Below are 18,604 nucleotides of genomic sequence, written 5' to 3'. Positions count from 1 at the left end.
GGATTATTCTTTCACTCACAAAATCTATTATGCACAAATTATTCAAACACTTTTTACATATTCTCATTACACTAATAAAAAAAAATCACTCCTTAGACAACCCCTCACAATTCAGAATTTTAAAAAGTCATTGAATTAGGCCTATTAATTTATTTGGCTTATTTTTTTATCCTTATTTAAATTTTTTTCGTATTTATTAGTTTTTTGTCAATTTTTTTGTGAATTATTATTTCTTCAGAACAAGAAGAATCTAAAAGTAAAAAATTATGATTGAAACCCAATTTTTTTTAGCCTAGACAGAAAAAATTGATTTATTGTTTTTTTTTTCTTAGAATTTAAGCAATAATTGGCTTCTGCGTTTATTTTGCTGGTAAAGAAGGGTGCCACGCAACTACTTTGGATTCAACCGTTTACAGTTACACGATACGATAGAGAGCAATCGCGCCAAGGCGCCATAATCTTCTTCCTCGTGGAAGTCTGCAATTCTCTTGCTGAAACCCTAACTCAATCCGAGAGAAGGCATTACGAAGTTCTCTATGGCGTGTACCGTTCGATTCAGCTCCCCAACATTTGCATTCGAATCCTCCAAGAAGCTGATGAAAAGACCGAAATTCCGGCATCATCGTAATCAGATTCACTGCTCTTCTCCCCCTTCCGCTGAGCCATCCCGGGGAAACCGTAAAGATTCTGAAAATGCGAGGTATTACAAGAAAAAAAAAATCTACACTTGTTTGGAAAAAACGAAACATTTAAGTCATTGCATTTTTTATGGTACGTATGCATAATCACTACGAGAAAAAACAATTGAATCTCCCTTTAAGCCTCAGGACAATTGAGAGACAAGTACAATATGGAGGAAAAAGTTCAAAGATTAATAAATTCTCTTTTTTTGCCGAGCCAAAAAAATAAAAAATGGAGCAAAAAGTTCGAATTTGTGGTTTTCCTCTTGTGCTATGTTGGGGTAGATGTGGATTGCAAATGAAGGACTCTTCAGCTTTGAAAAAAATGCAATACTATTTTGTATATGTGGCTCGTGGAAATAGTAAGACAGGTGAATTAGAGGTGATAAAGATGTGTTTTGATAGGAATACTTGTATAACTACAGTTCCAGAAGTTAGACTACTTGTGTTTCAAAGGGATATAAAATAATAGGCATACTGACCACGAGAAAAGCTATTAAAATCGCCTTTAAGATTCACTGCATTATAGAAACAAATACAAATAAGGAGCGAAAAGTTGAATTTTTTTATTTCATCCTTGTGCTCTGTGTGGATAGTTGTGGATTTTGAGTGAAGGAATTTAATGTTCAGTTTTGACAAAAGTTGGAGAATTGTAGGTGTAGGATGGTTGTGAAACAAGTGTTAAGGATGAATTTGAGGTAGAAGATATTCATTTTAGGGATTTCCAATCACTCGTGTTAAGTGGTTATTTCAAATCCATCGTGATAAGTTGTCAAAGTCAATCGACATGAATATCTATTTTCATTGAATGATATCCCTTCATTTGGGAATTCTTATCTGCCCAAATAGAGCCTTCTTTTTGGATGGGCTTGGTGGATTTGTACTCTTACTTGGTGGTTGCATTCTTACATTGGTCCAGGATTACTGCCATAAAATGCTTTACTGCTTCCTTGGGTTGTCTGTTGCAGAGGGCAGGCAGAACCAAATGTGATTATAATGGAAAGATACGCAAATGGCACTTCGAAAAGGTATTTTGAATGACTTCTATTCCTTTTAATGCTAGTGAATGTGGTTCTTTGGTGATGTTGTGCTGATTGATGATAGTTGAACTCGCGCTTGTCTCTATATTGAGTTAAATTAGCATGCTTAAAGCATTCATGTGAATGGTCTTTTGGTTTTTTGGATGGTGAGTGGTGGGTTGCTTCTTTTTATTTGTTTTGCTACAAGACAGGTACATATTTGACAAAGTGCAAGTAAGCATTTTTTCCGAGGAAAAAGGGGTTGAAACTAATGGGTTCCAAGGTTCACATCTTGCCATTGTGGAATTGTCTTGGTTGCCAGGTATTGTCAGAGATTTTATTCTACCGGCAGGTTTCCCAGGTACACATACCCTAACTGCTTTGTATTCTTTAAGACTTCGATACTTTGAGTCATAGTCATAAACATACACATATAGGTATATAATTGCAGGAAGTTTCCCTAATAATCTCCTTGTTTGAACATTTCTGTTTATGGGTTTATGTGACTTGGAACGTGAGAAACAATCCAATTTAAGGATCTTTTCTATCTATCAAAACAGAAATCCTGTGAAGGATGGTAAGATGTATTTATACTGAAATGGATTTTGTTGGATCAGTTTAGTTGTTGTCTGCATTTAGCTGTCCTAATTTTGTCACTGTGAACAATGTGGTTACTACCTCAATTGGGGCAATGTTGTCACGAGTGTTGGGAAATACGTACAAACCATATATAGTTGTAGCCTGTAGGATTTGGTTGCCGAGGATGTTTTATTTGCTACCCTGCTATTTTTCGTTTATATTCTGCTTTTTACACTTTCTCTGAACCCTTTGTTCACATCTAATGCAGGATCAGTGTCAGATGAGTACTTGGAATACATGTTGTTACAGTTCCCTACCAATGTTACTGCATGGATTTGTCATGCTTTGGTGACTTCAAGTCTCTTAAAGGCATGTCAATCTAACCCAGGTCATTAATTCCACTTTGGTATGTGAGTTATGAACTTACAAGCTCTGACATGTTGCTAAATTTGCCTACCAGCCTAAATTGTATCCTTTAACTTGTCTAGTCTCCCATATATTCTTTTGAAATGAAATTCACCTGAATGGTATAGGAGATCAGTTTTTTAACATTACGTCTTTTGCTTGAGAATCGAGATATTATACGTCCGTTCAATTTTTTGAAAAAATCTCATGTAGTAAATAAAATTTTGACTTTCCGATAGGATTGGAATAGCGTGAAAAGGTGCTGAGTACCTTTAATCTGTTCTCTTATGGTCCTGACTCTTGTTCAATAAAGCTTCATTTTAGTTAGGTGGTGTTTACATCTGTGGCTTGTCTATTCTCAGATATTCAGAAATAATGTTCTATTATGTCACCATATTTACATCTGTTCTACAGACATGATGTTCATGTCTGTACCATGCATGTTTATTCATTTGGCCTATTTGCTTGTTTACGTGTATTCATTTGTTGCTGATTAGTTGTAGATTGTAGATTGCAGATTTAAGATGGGTCTATTTGGCTATGAATTTAGTTGACTTACTATGCAGGCTGTTGGGGTAGGCTTCTCTGGAACTACTGCAGCTGCTTCTGCTGCTGCGATTAGGTAAACTTTTTATATTTTGGGTTCCATGGTCTGTTCTGTCACCTATGATTTTTCAAATGTTTAGTTGCAAGTTATGGTGTGTATAGGACACTGGTGAGAGAGCGTGGCATGGCATGGCCTTAAGTTATGGGCGAAAAGATCTTGACAAATTGTTCCCTTTATATGAATTGCTGCATGTGCATTTGCAATTGCAATAGTTCAATGGAAGAGAGAGCCGCTCTGTTAATCTTGGAAGTTTGGAGCATAGTCTGAATCTGAATTAAAGGTACTTGAATTTGTCTGCAGATGGGTAACCAAGGATGGCATCGGTGCTGTTGGGCGGTTATTCATCGGTGTGGAAATTATCAATTGAGTGAGGGACAGAAAGAGCTTTGCTGAATGTGTAACTATAGCTATCGCCTATCTTTTCAGGTGGCCGGTTTGGAAATCTATTTGATGATGATCCTAAACAGTGGCGCATGTATGCAGACTTCATTGGCAGTGCAGGAAGGTCATTGTAATATGCTTTTGGTTGTGAACTAATCAAGTCTTTCTTATTCCTGCTAGTTCAACAACAAACAACATAACATAATTTTGTCACTACTTTATGCAGTATCTTTGATCTTACTACACAGTTATACCCTGTGTATTTTCTACCCCTGGCATCTCTTGGGAATCTTACCAAGGTATTGTGGAACCTTACCTCGATACACCATTTCTTGGTTTAGCATATTGCACCATACGCTACCCACTTTGCGAGTAGTTTAAATGGATCAGTTGAGGACTACATGCAAAATTACACTTCATACGCCTTTTTGTGTTCAGAATTTTCCTTTCTGGAGATGGAAGGGGGATGCGTGGAATTAACCCTTTGTTTACCGCTAGCTCAATACGTTTTAGAAATTTAGTATCTTGTCATATAAACATATAACTAGAGACATAGTGGAATGGCCAAAAATATGCATCCGGCATACCCTATCCAATGGGAAAGAAGGCTTAGTAGGGTTTGATGTCGTTTCGCTAGTTAGATCTCGTAAATGCATAGGCTTTTTTACTGACTGCATTCAATGAAAAGTTAACGTAGGTCTTCGCCCTCTAGCCTTACCTTAACTGTAATTTTGTTGTGTGTGTTGCCGATCAAAAAAAAAAAATGTTGTCCGTGTTCCTATAAGTCTTTCAATCTTGAAGTGCATAATGTCTTGATTTATAAAAACAATCATGATTTCACGTTTACCCAATAATTTGATCAGGCTGTCGCAAGGGGACTAAAAGATCCTTCATTTCGTGTGATTCAAAACCATTTTGCAATCTCAGGAAATCTGGGAGAAGTAGCAGCTAAGGTTTGGTATCTGTACTTATCTCAACTATGATTTTATTCATTCGTACTATGATTACTTGAACTACAATTCTCTGGTGCATCATACAAGGTCATGTAGGTTATCCTTGATTAGATTCTTTTAAAAACTTTTTTGGTCACATGGTAGGAGGAAGTTTGGGAAGTTTCTGCGCAGTTGCTTGGCCTTGGTCTCGGCATCTTGCTTTTGGTACATTATGTGCTCTGACAATACGATCAATCAGGTTATGTGACAATGCTTCTCACTTTGCAAAACATAAATGCAGGATGCACCTGGTCTTTCAACCTCTTATCCAGTGTTAGTGGTGACATGGATGACCATGCGGCTTCTGCACCTTTGGTTACGTTATCAATCTCTTTCAGTTCTTCAATTTAACAGTGTAAGACATCCCACATGCTCTCTCTCTCTCTCTCTCTCTCTCTCTCTCTCTCTCTCTCTCTCTCTCTCTCTCTCTCTCTCTCTCTCTCATTTGGATGTAAGTTGGGAGGCAACCCTTCATAGGTAGAGCTGAAAGGAGTGAGTTTTAGAAGGGCAGCACACAAATTGAGTTGTCCATGAACAACTCGAGCTGGTTTGTTAAAAGCTTGTTGAAGTTCAGTATTTTTTCTTCGTGAAGTAGCTCGAGCCAAACGTTAGGCTCGTTTACTAACTAGCTGAGCTCAAGCATATCCCTTGCTCGGTGTAGGTAGGATCGTAGCACAGTTTTACACTAGTTAAATCCTATTTATGGAGATATGTACATTAATTTTAATCATTTCTTGATTTGATCCTTAATAGGACTTTAGTCTAGGCTTGATTTTTATTTTGAAATCGGGTCGGCTAAAAAATATAAGCTTGACTCAAGCTCAAGTTCAACTAATTTTTATCAGCCGAGCTCAAACACTGGAATCCCGGGTCGACTCAGCTTGTTTGCAGCCTTAAGTTTTGGTGTTCTCTATTTGAATCAATCTTTCCTACACATTGCTGAGCTGGAGAATAGAAGTTCAGATGAAGTGAAAGCAATATCTTTGTGTTAAGGTTTTTTTTAGCTAACCATATTTAATACTCGCCTTTTCTGCAGATAAATCTCAAGCGTGCTCGAATGCTGGTAGAATTGCATGTTAAACACTCTTCTGTCCCAGGTAGTGTTATGGGTCATCCCTGTCACATTCTAGTTATTTCATTCAACAAACAATAAGGAAATTTCTAGTATTTTTGAATCAGGATGTGCTGATTGCAACAGACGGGAAAATATCTTATCATGGGAAAGATTTTTAAAACCACGAATCATCTTTGGAGTTTGCTTGAAAGAGATGCTTGGTGAGGATATATCTGTTTCCAAGGTATTGCCTCATTTCCCACTTGTAGACTCTACAAATTTGTTCTAGGTATCTGATACTATCATGTGCTTTTTACCTCATCAAGTGAGATAGAAAGGCCATCTTGATCTGGGGTCACTGATGTTTGAACTTGACATGAAATGCCCATAAGAGTTCACTAGATTCATTTCAGATTGATCTTCTTGGAGGACTGGAGTTTGAAATTCTGTTTTATGAAAATTGTTGTAGTACTTGGATCATTAGAACGAAATTAACTTCTGAAGAAGTCAGTTTTAAGTAATTTATTTGTACTCAAAACACTTTCGAAGGTTTTCTGGAGTTTGCTTAGCTGCGAATTGGCAAAGGCTGTTATTATAGCTCTGGAGGTACGCTTGGTTTGATGGCATGGCTACTTAGGCTAGTGATGCAGATAAGTTCTGGACTTTGGGCATGTCTCAAACGGGCCATGCTGAATGTTGTGGTGCATGAAGTGGTGCCGAATATGACTTTCTAATTTATGCTTAAGAATCCTTTTTTTTTTTTTGCTCGGCAATTTATGCTTAAGAACCCTTGCTGATACCTTTTTATGAAATGACATTTGGGCTACTCCCTTAACATGTGTCCTTTTTCCCAGCATACAAGATTTTTACGGATGCATCAAGCAATCAATGACTTGAACATATCTCACGATCACATTCTAGTACAAGACACAGATCTTTGCCATTAAGGAAAGAAGACAACGCAATCTACCGCCACATAAAAGCTCTTGATGTGCTGAATTTTGTGTATTAGATGATTTATCAGTTTCATGAGAGCCATTTATCTGAAATGAAGTAGCTCTCAGGCTGACAGAGATGGACTCTTGAATTTTATCTGGTTGCTACAGGTGAAGATGCTTCTGAAATTATTTGAGAAGGAGAAATATGTCCTCGTTGTGAACAAACAGAACAAGATAGATTTTGAGGTGTTTGTGACCTTCAAGGTATGCACTCCGCACCTGTGAGCAATTATGGGCCTATGGTACTAAACTACTAATCTGTTTGATATAAGAGACATTATACATTGTACAGGTTGGAGCCACAAGTCAAGCGGTTTTGCGAAGCGTGTGGCAGACATATTGGCTCCATCTGAATTACAAGAGTGATGCTGATTGCTATGATCAGATTGGGCAAAGCTTAGCGGAATTGGAAGATAGGTTTCAGAATTTCATGGAAAAGTTGAAAGTAGGTGGATGGGATACACAGAAAATAAGCCTGAAGGTCCCCAAGGAACATTCCATTGAAGAAATTGGTGCTGTTTGATCACTATCTGACCCTGATTCATGATTATCATGATTGGAGACATCTCCATCGTGCCTCAGAAAGTGCATCTGTAACGATTGAAGTGCAGGTGGACACATGAATGCATTTGGTGCTTCTCTAGTTAGGAGAGGAGCTGTTCGGTATGACAGAGATGCACAGATGGCTGTCAATTTGGTTGCATTCCGTCCTGACCGAAAAGCTTGTACTGCCTCGGAGGTTGTTGGTGAAGGAAGAAGAACAGGGTTCAATAACAGACGAGTACCACATTTTGAAACGTGCATTAACCTGTGTACAATGTGCTTTGGAGTGTGTCGGTCAGTGATCTGGTGGTTAAAAGTTTGTTCTTGTATAATTTGACGACCAGGAGGACATAAGTTCGAGTCGCGTTAACAATACTTGCGAAAGGCTTGTGTCTTTTCAGGTTACTTGAAGGTTCTAAGGATAGTGACAGCTTGAAGTCACATTTCAAGTTATCAACCAGACGCTATAAAAGTACGATTTGATTAGCTATTATAAAAATCCTATGTAGGTTAATCGATTACCTCTCTTCGTCGCTCCTTGACAAAAATTTTAAGGCATGTCTTGAACACGTAAGAGCGAGAAAGCGATGTTTTTTTTTTTTTTCATTTCTTTTTTTCATAGTTTACTGTGATATTTCAGGCTATTGTGCAATGATATTGCTCTAGTAGTTGTTACTAAGGTTTTTAGGCTGATGCTGGTGGCTGCCCATAGGCTTGGCTAGGTCAGCTATGTGATTGTATCTGACTTTGCTTGGGTTTAGGTTATCAATTCTACTACGATCGCAAATATTCGCACGAACACTTTACATACACGCTGTAAAATATTTTTGTGAATATTTGTTGCTGTAGAAATTTTCTTAGGTTAAATTAATCATTTTTATGATAGTTGGTATTTTTTTTTGTATTATTTGTCATTTTTTTAAAAAGTTTTTTGATCATGATTATATGATTTGTAGGTGTTGCTCGTCAACACCAATGATTAATTTAAAAAAGTTAACATGAATTTATCAAAATTACAACAAACAAACCTATTAAAAGATGGGTCCTTTTTAATGGTATTTCTATTTCCTTAAAAAAAAAAAAAAGACAAGTCACAAAAGAATCTCTATTTCTATTTCTATTTATATATGGGGCCGGTTAGTTCACAAAACATTTGATACAACATTTGACTCAATGTTTGCGTATTACCCCACGCAAATGATTGAGTAATTCAATTGTGTGTGTATATATACAGTCTTCCGTAAAGACCACATCATTTTAATAATATGCAGACCTCTCTTTTTCGTTCGAATTTCGATGATCCGAGCATATTATTGTACTATAATTTATTCCATGACTTTATATATATATATATATATATATATATATATACACACACACACTCACGCTACTACTACTACTACTACTAAAAAAAAGGTCAAAAGAGCCAAAATCATGTTTCTCAAAATTGAATCACAGCCGTCAAACGAGCCTTCTACGGGCTAACGATCAAGATCTCTCAACAGAAAGAATCGAACGATTGGATTCCCCAGGGAGATTCGGTGACCCAAACATGTTTATTTCTCCTTTTTTTTAGAGTGCTGCTATTGGTACATACAATATGTACATACAATGTACATATAGATTTTGTGGGGCCCAATTCGGGGCCCACAAAGATAATCCGAACCGCTCATTATTTTTAAAATATTTTTTTATGGAGCCCTGTAAAAAATCAGCTCAACCCGATATCGGTAAGGATTTTTTCTGAATTTGTAAGGGCGAAACTAATCAGTTAAGTAGTTTCGCCTCCACAAATTAAGAAAAAATCCTTACCGATATCGGGTTGTTCTGATTTTTTACGGAGCTCCATAAAAAAATGTTTGAAAAATAATGAGTGGTTTGAATTATCTTTGTGGAACCCGAAGTGGGCCCCACAAAACTGATATGTACATAATATGTACATTTCATATGTACCCCTAGCATTTTTGTTTTTTTTATCACGTGTCCCAAACAACGGCTGTTGGTTCATCTCTCTCTCTCTCTCTCTCTCTCTCTCTCTCATAGTTTTTCACGAGGCCAAACGGCGGAGATACCAAACCAAAACAGAGGGCCCCGATTAACCCCCACACTTCCCAGCTGAATTAGGTAAACTATTTCTCCCCGTTCCTACTTCTATATCTCAATCCCTTGATTTCGATTCTTCGCTATTAGCTCAAAGGTAATCGCATTCGTTCCTATTCAATCTTCTGCTAATTTTTTTGAGCTTCTAAATTCTTCTTCGTATTTGTTTGAAGGATGTGTTTGATGTTATACGGATTCTTGTAAATTTTTTAAGGCTTCGAAGAAAAGCGAGTTCGTGTTTGCTTTAACTGATTGTTTTGTGCTCCATAGTAATGACATTTTGATTGAGGTTGGGTTTGTTATTGATGAATTTGTTCCGATCCGTCCGTTGATATGAATTCGATTCTAGAATTGGAAAGTTTTTTATTTTTATTTCCACAGGCTTGTAGATTTGTAGCTTTGGAGATTCGTGAGTTTGTGTTGGCTTGGTTTGTCGATTGACTTAGAGTCCTTCTATGGGTACTCCATTTAGGGTACACCATTTGCACGCCGCGTTGTGTGGGACCCACCTCGAGGTCCCACACAAATGATTGGAGCTGCTCAATTTTTTTCAGATTATTTCTTAAGAATCCCTATAAAAGATCAGCTCAGTCGGATATCCTAAGGACTTGATAAATTTGGAAAGTCTGTATTTCTTCCCAGGCTTGTGGATTTGTAGCTTCGGATATTCGTGAGTTTTGTGTTGGTTTGGTTTGTGATTGAACTCGCTATTTTCTGACCAACAATGCGTAGGTACATGTGTCAAGTCTTGGTTGCTGCCCTCCTTTACAGTTTTCTTATCTTTTTTAAGCATTTCACTAAATTGAATAATAAATTTATGAAGTTAATATGTTACGCTAGTCATTTGGGAAAAGAAAAAAGTGAGTTAAAAAACCCTTCAATTTGTAAAAGAAAATTAGCATGTCACTTTTTCTTTTCCCCAAATAACATGCTAAAAAATCGGCCAAATCACAACACAAACGATGCGCAAAGATGAACAATTTAAGTAGGAACAAAGAATGCAAGACGCAGATATTTATCCCAAAGGTGCAATTGGGTACATTCGTGGCTCACAGGAGTTTTCAGTATGTATCTCATGAAGAAAATAGGGCAGTTAGGTTTCCAAATGTGCAATTCGGTATGTCCATGGCTCACACCACTTTTCACTGTGCATTGAATTAAGGGAATGCCAGATTTAGATCAGCTGCTGCAACTCTTATCAGTATACATTAAGGTTTTCTTCATCAATTAAAAAAGGTTGAACCCCGTAATAGTCAACAAAGTGATAGACCAAGACTGAGTCAAGCTTCACTAACCCGACCATAAGCTATTGCAACTTTGGATTACTTATTACTTATTACCGTACTGTTTCATCTGGTTGATGTGGAAATACGTGTTGTCCGGTGTGTTCTTCCTCAATTAGAAGTTTTCTAATTTGCATTCAAAATTTACGAGTGGAGAGTCTCAACAAAGAAAATAATGTTTTCACACCTTCATAACATGAAAATACACCATACAGATATTTGCCAAGACTGAAGAGTGAAGACTAAAAGTATTATTCATCATATCTACTTATATTCCGTAGAAAGCTATAGAGGTTTAAGGTTCCCTGTGGTTCAGTTTTTAGTGGAAGTAGTGGATATTTTTTCTCTCCCTGAGATTAGTTTGACCATAAGAGCTTTTGATTTAGGTTTGTAAAAGATTTTAACTGAAATAAGGAAAGCTAGGCAATTCCATCTCTTCTACTGTTATGTGATGGCTTTGACACCGTGAACTCCTTTACTCTTATTTGTGCCCATTTCATTCACTGCTCTCTTATTGTCCTAGCTGCAGCCAAAGTCAAACTTGTGTGCTATGTATCTGTCTCATCCCATCTTTTACCTACAAGATTTCAACAAGCTGTCAACCCAACTGTCTGTCACTAAGTCTTTTCAGATATAACTAATCCTTGTCTCTTTGACTCCTGTCTCCGACTTCTGCATCTGGTTTAAATATACAATGGTCTTTATTCTTGAGTTGTATAGTTATTCGTGCAGATTATGTTTCTCTTCAGTCTAATTGCTAAATCAAATTTTTTTGTTGCGGGGTCAAAGAGCATTTGTTTGGTTCCATAGATTCAGAATCTTTTTGCTACCTTTGCAAGGGTTGAGACATCTTGAGATTGAAAACTTGCAACATTGCTTGACCTACTGCGGATGTGACTCCCAAACTCAACGCTGCATAGATTTGTGAACTTCCACTTATTTGCAAATGAGAATGTTTTCATAGTGCTAGTCGATAGGGGAATATTTAGTTGGTGCATTAAATTGGACAATCAACTACATGTGAAAGTCCAAACCACACAAACGACAAACTACACAATCAGCCCAACATTAAACCACATAGGAGGAAGAAAAACCACATGAAGAGTTCATAATGAACAAGAAATGATCAATAATTGCCTTTTGGCGAGGGTTGGGCCCCAACAATCCAAGTATACAAGGGTGACCAATTGGGTTGATGGAGTTGGTTCATATCAAATGGGAACGTAGGCTTTAGTTTTACTACCTCGACTCAGTAGTCGGTAAAAGTTCAGCATCTTGTGCAATTCTGATGGTTCCTTTGTAACACCTTAATGCCCATTTGGAGGAATAAATGCATCTTTGTTTTTTTTGTTTTCTTTGACTGGCAATCCATCTTTGTTTATTGGTTGAGTAGGAAAAGATTACTACTTCCTAGTTTAGCATTACGTAAAACTTCGAATCAGTAGAATGCATGTTTATACATGCTTAGAATTTTGTCATTGTTATGGGTTCTTTTCAGTGGATGAGCTACTTTATGTGGTCAAACACCTTAGATGCAAGCCCCTGATATTCTTATTGCCCGACAGGGTACAAGATGGAAGCTACATCAGCGACAACCTTTTCAATTGGCTCAACCGCATCCTTTGGCCCCAAAATGAGCCTCAATCCGCAATCGAAGGCCTGGGGTGTGAGGTTCAATCCCCAGAACAGTCTTAAGAGTTTCTCTGGCCTCAAGACGGCAACAGGGTCATCATTGTTGGGGAAGGCCCTGAAACAAAATCAGACACCGGGGAAAACCTTTCGACCCCAGGCTTCTTACAAAGTAGCAATTCTTGGAGCAGCTGGTGGGATTGGTCAACCACTAGCGCTTTTGATCAAGATGTCCCCATTGGTTTCAGCACTCCACCTTTACGATATAGCAAATGTCAAGGGAGTCGCTGCTGACCTCAGCCACTGCAACACTCCCTCCCAAACATTGGACTTCACTGGAGCTTCTGAACTGGGCAGTTGTCTAAAAGGCGTTGATGTTGTTGTTATCCCAGCAGGAGTTCCAAGAAAACCGGGTATGACTCGCGACGACCTATTCAACATAAATGCCAACATAGTGAAGAACTTGGTTGAGGCTGTAGCGGATAACTGTCCGGATGCCTTCATCCACATTATAAGCAACCCAGTTAACTCAACAGTTCCCATTGCGGCGGAGGTTTTGAAGAAGAAGGGGGTGTATGATCCGAAAAAGCTCTTTGGTGTCACGACTCTTGATGTGGTTAGGGCAAACACATTTGTTGCCCAGAAGAAGAACTTGAGGATTATTGACGTTGACGTCCCGGTGATTGGAGGACATGCAGGGATTACTATTTTGCCTCTGCTGTCAAAAACGAAACCTTCGGTTAGTTTTACGGATGAGGAAATTCAACAGCTAACCGTCAGGATTCAAAATGCGGGGACTGAGGTTGTGGAGGCGAAGGCTGGGGCGGGGTCTGCGACCCTGTCAATGGCTTATGCAGCGGCGAGATTCGTCGAATCGTCTCTCCGTGCTCTTGACGGAGATAGCGATGTCTATGAGTGTTGTTTTGTAGAGTCTGAAATCACTGATCTTCCATTCTTTGCATCGAGGGTGAAGCTTGGGAAGAAAGGAGTTGAGGCAGTCATTTCTTCTGACCTCCAGGGATTGAGTGAGTTTGAGCAGAAGGCTCTGGAAGCCCTCAAGCCGGAACTGAAGGCTAGTATTGATAAGGGCATTGAATTTGCCAACAAGCAGACGGTGGCTGCATGAGGAGTTTGATGGCTGAAGGCATGCTTGGAGGCACGGGAATAATGTAAGTTTGGACTTAATGTGGTGGATTCATTTCTAGGCCAAGTTTTGTAGAATGCTTGAAAGTTTTGTCTTTCCTGATTTCTTTTGTGTTGAAGTGCTTTCGTTAAAGGAAACCCCGGGAGTGGGTAAAGTAGTGTTGTAGACTTCTGTTCTGATCGGCAGTAGGTCGATAACATAACTGGTGCATTATGGCACTGAGAAGTGAGAACCTTGATATGAGTTTAAGTAGTTAATAATATCTGTGGTACCGAAGGTCTTGACTATACCTGTATGGAAGAACTCTGTGTCTCTGTCTCTCAATTTCCGCAGGTGTGATCATCTCAATCTACTCTCACATCCGAATTTGGTGGCATTGCCCATCAATGTTTGTTTGTAGCATAATACCCTGTGCAGGTTCCCGGACAGGTTTGAGTATGCACATTACTTTCCAGCAAACCAGATCATCTCAATAGTGTGGTGTGCATAAGTTAGCAAAGCGAGGGTCTGTTTTTTACTAGTTTTCATCTTCATTGGAGTCGAAGTCAAAATTGTGTTCACTCGGAATCTGAAACCACGCCAGCGTCCTCCCACCTACCTCCCTGCACAACTTTAGCAAAGAGTCTCCGACCAGACGAGAATTGACTTCCTCCGTGTTTTCTTAATCGTTTCAGTTTCCAGATTTTCCCCCCAATAAGAAATCCACACAAGGTCATCGTGCTTGTGGCAATGCACGTTCTGCGCACCCACAGTTACTAGGTTTGAGTAGAACTGTAGAATTCAACTCCAGAATGCACCTTCTCTAGTTTCCCTCATGCTTATATATTGCAAGGGAATTCCTTGCCCAGACTATGTGCGAATTTCCTTCACACCCTCCCTCATGCACAACTGCTGTTATTTTGGTTCAGATGATGTCTCGTGCAGGTCAGGTACACCATCCTGACTATTTTGTGCAAGGAATTGCACGTGTTTGATTATGGATATTTCAATTTGGATTGGGTGTATCTTATTGAATGAAATTGTCTTTCGTATGGGTGATTTGGGTTGGGTTTTGAGTTGTAGAGTAGGAGCTTAGTGAAACCTTCCTGCTTCCTCCAACTTTGTTTTGGATATATATACTTTGCCTGAATTCCATTTGGTAAAGTTTTCAAAATCTGACAAGTTTTCACGCCAAAATAGGAGTATAATTTCTTTGCCTTGTCAAAACAAAATAAAACTCGTGTGATATAGCTGTGAAAGGAGACTCTGGTTTACAGGGTGACATGCGACCTTAGATTGCAGTTGGTGGGATCGGACTTGAAATTACCAAACAAGTGTTATTTTAAAAGAACAAATAACAATTCCTAGCAGTTATAACCGTTGGTCGTAACCAAATCCAACTTATTCGTAGTTAATAGATTCTACTACTATATTACTCATTAACATTCAAATTTCTTCATCCCAGAGCTCCTCAACAGATTTGAAAGGGCCAGCATCGGATACGAACTCGAGTCCAGGATACGCCTTCCGTTGTGGAATTTGATCAATCTTTTGACACTCTTCTGAACTTAGCTTCCAACCAAATATGTTGAGATTTTCTCTCATCCTCTCCTCGTTGAAGCTCTTTACCAGTACGCTCACTCCCTGCTCGTAAACCCATCTCAAGCAAACCTTTTCACACGCAAACAAACAACAATAAATTGGGGGTTAGAAAGCCTATGCGCATTGACTTATCTACACAAACTCAGACCCCAGATAAGGACTTCACAAATGGGGGGCGTGTAAGGTGCTGTGCACTATCTGAGCCGTCCGTTCAACAATGAACGGCTTGGAAACTCCACGGTGCCGAGATGAGATTGGACCGTTGGATTGCCAAACAGACGACCAGGTTTAGACTTCACGGGCATAGAATCTGTGCACATAAGTCTGTTCATTGAGTATGCTGCCTAACAGATAGACCGGGCTGTGAATTCATTGAATTAACTATCAAACAAAATATCAAACTAATAACAGGCTTCATATAATCCCCAATTGATGGGTATGGGCGGGGAGAACCGGAGACAGATCAATTTGTCTATATATATGCAAAGTGATTGTTCTTAGAAAGTTTTACTACTCTAAATTAATGTCCCTTAAACCTTTGAAAATCGGGGAACTCAAGAGGAGTAATGCCGTCGAACCATGTTCCAAATCAAAATCGGAAGGAAATAGAAAAGGCAGGCCTAATAGACCTGATTCAATTTCTGTGCTCATTTCCTTGTTTCCTTCATTAAAAATCCAGAGCATCGGTAATGCACAAGTGCAAATGTCCTATTAATCAACAAAAAATATTCACTCTTTTCTTCTTTTTATTCAATGAGAATGTCTAAACTTCACCCAAGGGCGTTATTCATCAACACATACCGGAGTGGTTAGATAAAAGTTATACGACCATTTTATATAGGACTCAGCTTTCCTGCGATCCAACTGCTGAGAGCTTCTGCTATATTCCAACCATTCATCTTTACTTTCAACGACTAGATTTTAAAAAGACTCTTCTCCGGAAGAAACTACTCTTCCTAGAAAGTGGTTTATTTTTTTTTTTTAATCTAAGCCATAAAAAATTCTTTTGAATAGCTAAAATCACACGAGATTATAGTCCTTCCGCCAACATTGGAAACTATGGGTTTTACACCATCATCATTTTGGGTCCCACAGTACATTAATTTTCGATTTGAACTATTCATCTTGTAGAGCTCGTAAAATACTATTCTCATTGAAAAAATGAGTTTCACCGATGTCAACAAGATGAACCAAATTTAACACCAGACTACTGATAAACCAAATTCTTAGGAGTATAAATTAGGATGAACGAGGCATTTACGATCCCCCAACTAATTTCTGAAAGGCAGGTCAAATGGTCCCCTCCATTCGAACGAACAAAAAGTCGATGTAATGTACACACCAAAGTACATGATCCACGTGATCTCTTTCCTCAATGATGTAATGTACTCATCAAAGTACAATATTGATGTAATGTACACATCAATGTGATAGGTCGTACCCCAGTACTCTTGAACTCGAGAGATTATTCCATGCCTCCGGGTATGGCCATGTGGTGCTCCAGGGCTTTCTGCACCACACTAAAAGTGGCCCACATATATTTGTGTGGTACAAAGAGCCCCTGGGGCGCCACGTGGCTATGCCCTTGGGGCATAGTATAATTTTTCCTTGAACTCTTGGAGTCATGCCGGAAAAAGTACTACTAGTAATCTTGTAAATTCTCGTCCGACGTGAATGATCTGTTTCTGAACGAACCGAGGAAAGAAATTAGTTGAGGTGGAACATAAGTTGCCCAGACTGCTCGGAGAACCAACTGAGAACAAGAGTTTTTTTCTTTTTTTTTGGGTTTGACGTACGGTCAAAGGTGTTTGAGCCAGATATGCACCTCAACTAATCTCCTTCCAGTTTGGTCTAAGGCAGCCGGCAGACTATTCATGCCGGGACTAGAGAATTCATAAGAAATTTCTTGCAATTTGATCCCAAGAATCGAACCCTGATTAACTTTGTGGGAAGCAAAAAAAATTCACCAACCAACTGGACTATCCGTAGGAATGAACATGAGGTTAGTTAATTACCTGAGCAAGAGTCTTCCCCTTGGCCCTAGCAATTTCTTTGAGTATCTCACACTCCATGACTTGGTCGGTTCCCCATAGAGTTCCTTTAGCACCTAAAGGTGAGTATGCAGTGACATGGATGCCCTTGTCCTCACAGAACTTCCTCAGCTTCTTTTGCTGCCAAAGTGGGCTTATCTCCACCTTGCATGATTCAACCCCAAATATAATGGTAAGCACATGCAAGTAGGTCTAGTAATCGCCACGTAAATAATTAAGAGTACCACGAGCGTTGACTAATTACTTGCTTACGTCATAATTCAGATTCTTGTATTCTATTGTTGCCTGTAATTAAAGTAGTAATAAATTAATAAATAAAAAAAACTGACTTGATTAACAGCTGGAGGGATCTTTGCCGTTAGAAGCAACTGTTGAAGCTTCTTGACAGAGAAATTGCTCACTCCAATATTCTTAGTGAGTCCTAGTTTATGACATTCTTCCATGGCTTCCCAAACAGACTTGAAATCCATGGGAAGAAGATCACTCTGGTTGAAAGGCACCACATAGCCTCCCGCTGGCTTCATGCTTACTGGAAAGTGAATTAGATACAGATCCAAATACTCCAACCCAAGTTTCCTAAACACAACAAGTGAAAAACTGAGATCAACTTAATTTCCTTGAAAGATAGACAATTTACTCTTAGATGGACATATCTAGATCGTAAAAGATAGACAATTGTTTAAGTGGCACGGCTGTCCAAAAAGAATGAGCAATTTGGGACGGAAGGAGTATCAAGTATGGTAACAAATCATGGAACTTACTGCAGCGTATCCTGAAGCGCGGGGAGGACGCGGTGGGGGTGCACGTCGGAGCACCAGAGCTTGGACGTGACGAACAACTCGCCGCGAGATTCGATCAGTCCGAGTTCGAGAGCTCGTGAGATCGCTTCACCGAGGCCCTGCTCGGACTGGTACACCGAAGCGGTGTCGAAATGGCGGTACCCGAGCTTGATAGCCGTTAGAATGGATCCCTTCCTTATTTCTTCTGATTCCCCGAAAGGCCACGAAGCTGTTCCATAGCCCAGGAGAGGAATACTAGAACAGTGAGTACTAGCATTGGGCGTTGAACCCAGTACTGACAGTGGTATCTGAATCTCAGGTATGCTCACCATTTCTATGTACTGGCTAGCTTTTCTGTTATCTGTGTAGCCAAGAGCTGTGAATGGTGTAGAGAGCAGCGAGCAGTGGATGGAGATATATAACAGAAAGGGGCAAAGGTCAAACTTCAGTTAAACTGCATGTGGTTTGGTCGATGTGCGAATGGATTCTGATCATTATTTATCATAACATAAACCCGTGCCGTCACGTTTTTCATGCCGTCACGGAATTTCAAAACATGCCGTCACGGAATTTGCTGTTGAATTCAGCACATGGACTGCTCAAGTGTGGCTCCAATTCTCTCCTTGGTTAAAGATTGGATAGAGGTGGCAGCCGTTGTACACTTCTCAAGCCACGCCCAAATCTGGAAATTCCAAGTCTTCACGGCTTTATGGAATATGTGCCGTGAGTGATTGAAAGATTTTTTGAACGAGTTAAGCTCACATTGTTATACAAACGGA

The 18,604-nt window shown here is 39.2% G+C and overlaps 4 protein-coding genes across 8 annotated transcripts in view; 2 read left to right on the top strand and 2 right to left on the bottom strand.

Annotated features, from left to right (window-relative positions):
• Positions 1-18,604, bottom strand: part of LOC131325993 (high mobility group B protein 1-like) — an 85,080-nt gene that overhangs the window by 41,403 nt on the left and 25,073 nt on the right. The window contains exon 8 of one of the 3 annotated variants that reach the window (XM_058358531.1): positions 13,088-14,355. The exons of the other annotated variants lie outside the window; for them this stretch is intronic. Coding sequence (XP_058214514.1) covers positions 14,309-14,355 — 47 coding nt within the window. The 3' untranslated portion in view covers positions 13,088-14,308. Of the gene's footprint in view, positions 1-13,087; positions 14,356-18,604 lie in introns of those variants that run through there. 3 annotated transcript variants of the gene reach the window in all.
• Positions 411-7,776, top strand: LOC131325979 (protein root UVB sensitive 5). Of its 3 annotated transcripts, none has more exons than XM_058358506.1 (15): positions 411-700; positions 1,649-1,708; positions 1,912-2,060; positions 2,547-2,647; positions 3,250-3,305; positions 3,591-3,637; positions 3,717-3,795; positions 3,898-3,970; positions 4,535-4,624; positions 4,769-4,828; positions 4,905-5,018; positions 5,700-5,760; positions 5,843-5,961; positions 6,824-6,919; positions 7,008-7,776. In XM_058358506.1, exons 1-15 carry the CDS (start codon positions 537-539, stop codon positions 7,236-7,238), a joined length of 1,500 nt encoding a protein of 499 aa, XP_058214489.1. In that variant the 5' UTR covers positions 411-536; the 3' UTR covers positions 7,239-7,776. The 3 variants fall into 3 exon arrangements, with proteins under 3 accessions (XP_058214489.1, XP_058214490.1, XP_058214491.1); XM_058358508.1 differs by having other exon boundaries at positions 652-700; positions 1,600-1,708; XM_058358507.1 differs by lacking the exon at positions 4,769-4,828 and having other exon boundaries at positions 476-700.
• Positions 12,215-13,701, top strand: LOC131325985 (malate dehydrogenase, chloroplastic). Its single transcript, XM_058358519.1, has one exon. It carries the CDS (start codon positions 12,215-12,217, stop codon positions 13,394-13,396), a length of 1,182 nt encoding a protein of 393 aa, XP_058214502.1. The 3' UTR covers positions 13,397-13,701.
• Positions 14,685-18,498, bottom strand: LOC131325986 (non-functional NADPH-dependent codeinone reductase 2-like). The gene is made up of 4 exons (XM_058358520.1): positions 17,808-18,498; positions 17,376-17,622; positions 17,011-17,190; positions 14,685-15,064 (listed from the first exon to the last, which is right to left on the bottom strand). The coding sequence occupies exons 1-4, from the start codon at positions 18,155-18,157 to the stop codon at positions 14,840-14,842; spliced, it is 1,002 nt and encodes a 333-aa protein (XP_058214503.1). The 5' UTR covers positions 18,158-18,498; the 3' UTR covers positions 14,685-14,839.

The sequence above is a fragment of the Rhododendron vialii genome, chromosome 5a (assembly GCF_030253575.1).
Source record: "Rhododendron vialii isolate Sample 1 chromosome 5a, ASM3025357v1".
Lineage (NCBI taxonomy): Eukaryota > Viridiplantae > Streptophyta > Magnoliopsida > Ericales > Ericaceae > Rhododendron > Rhododendron vialii.
The sequence above is the reverse complement of the archived record's forward strand: the minus strand, read 5'-3'. Positions and strand labels throughout refer to the sequence as shown.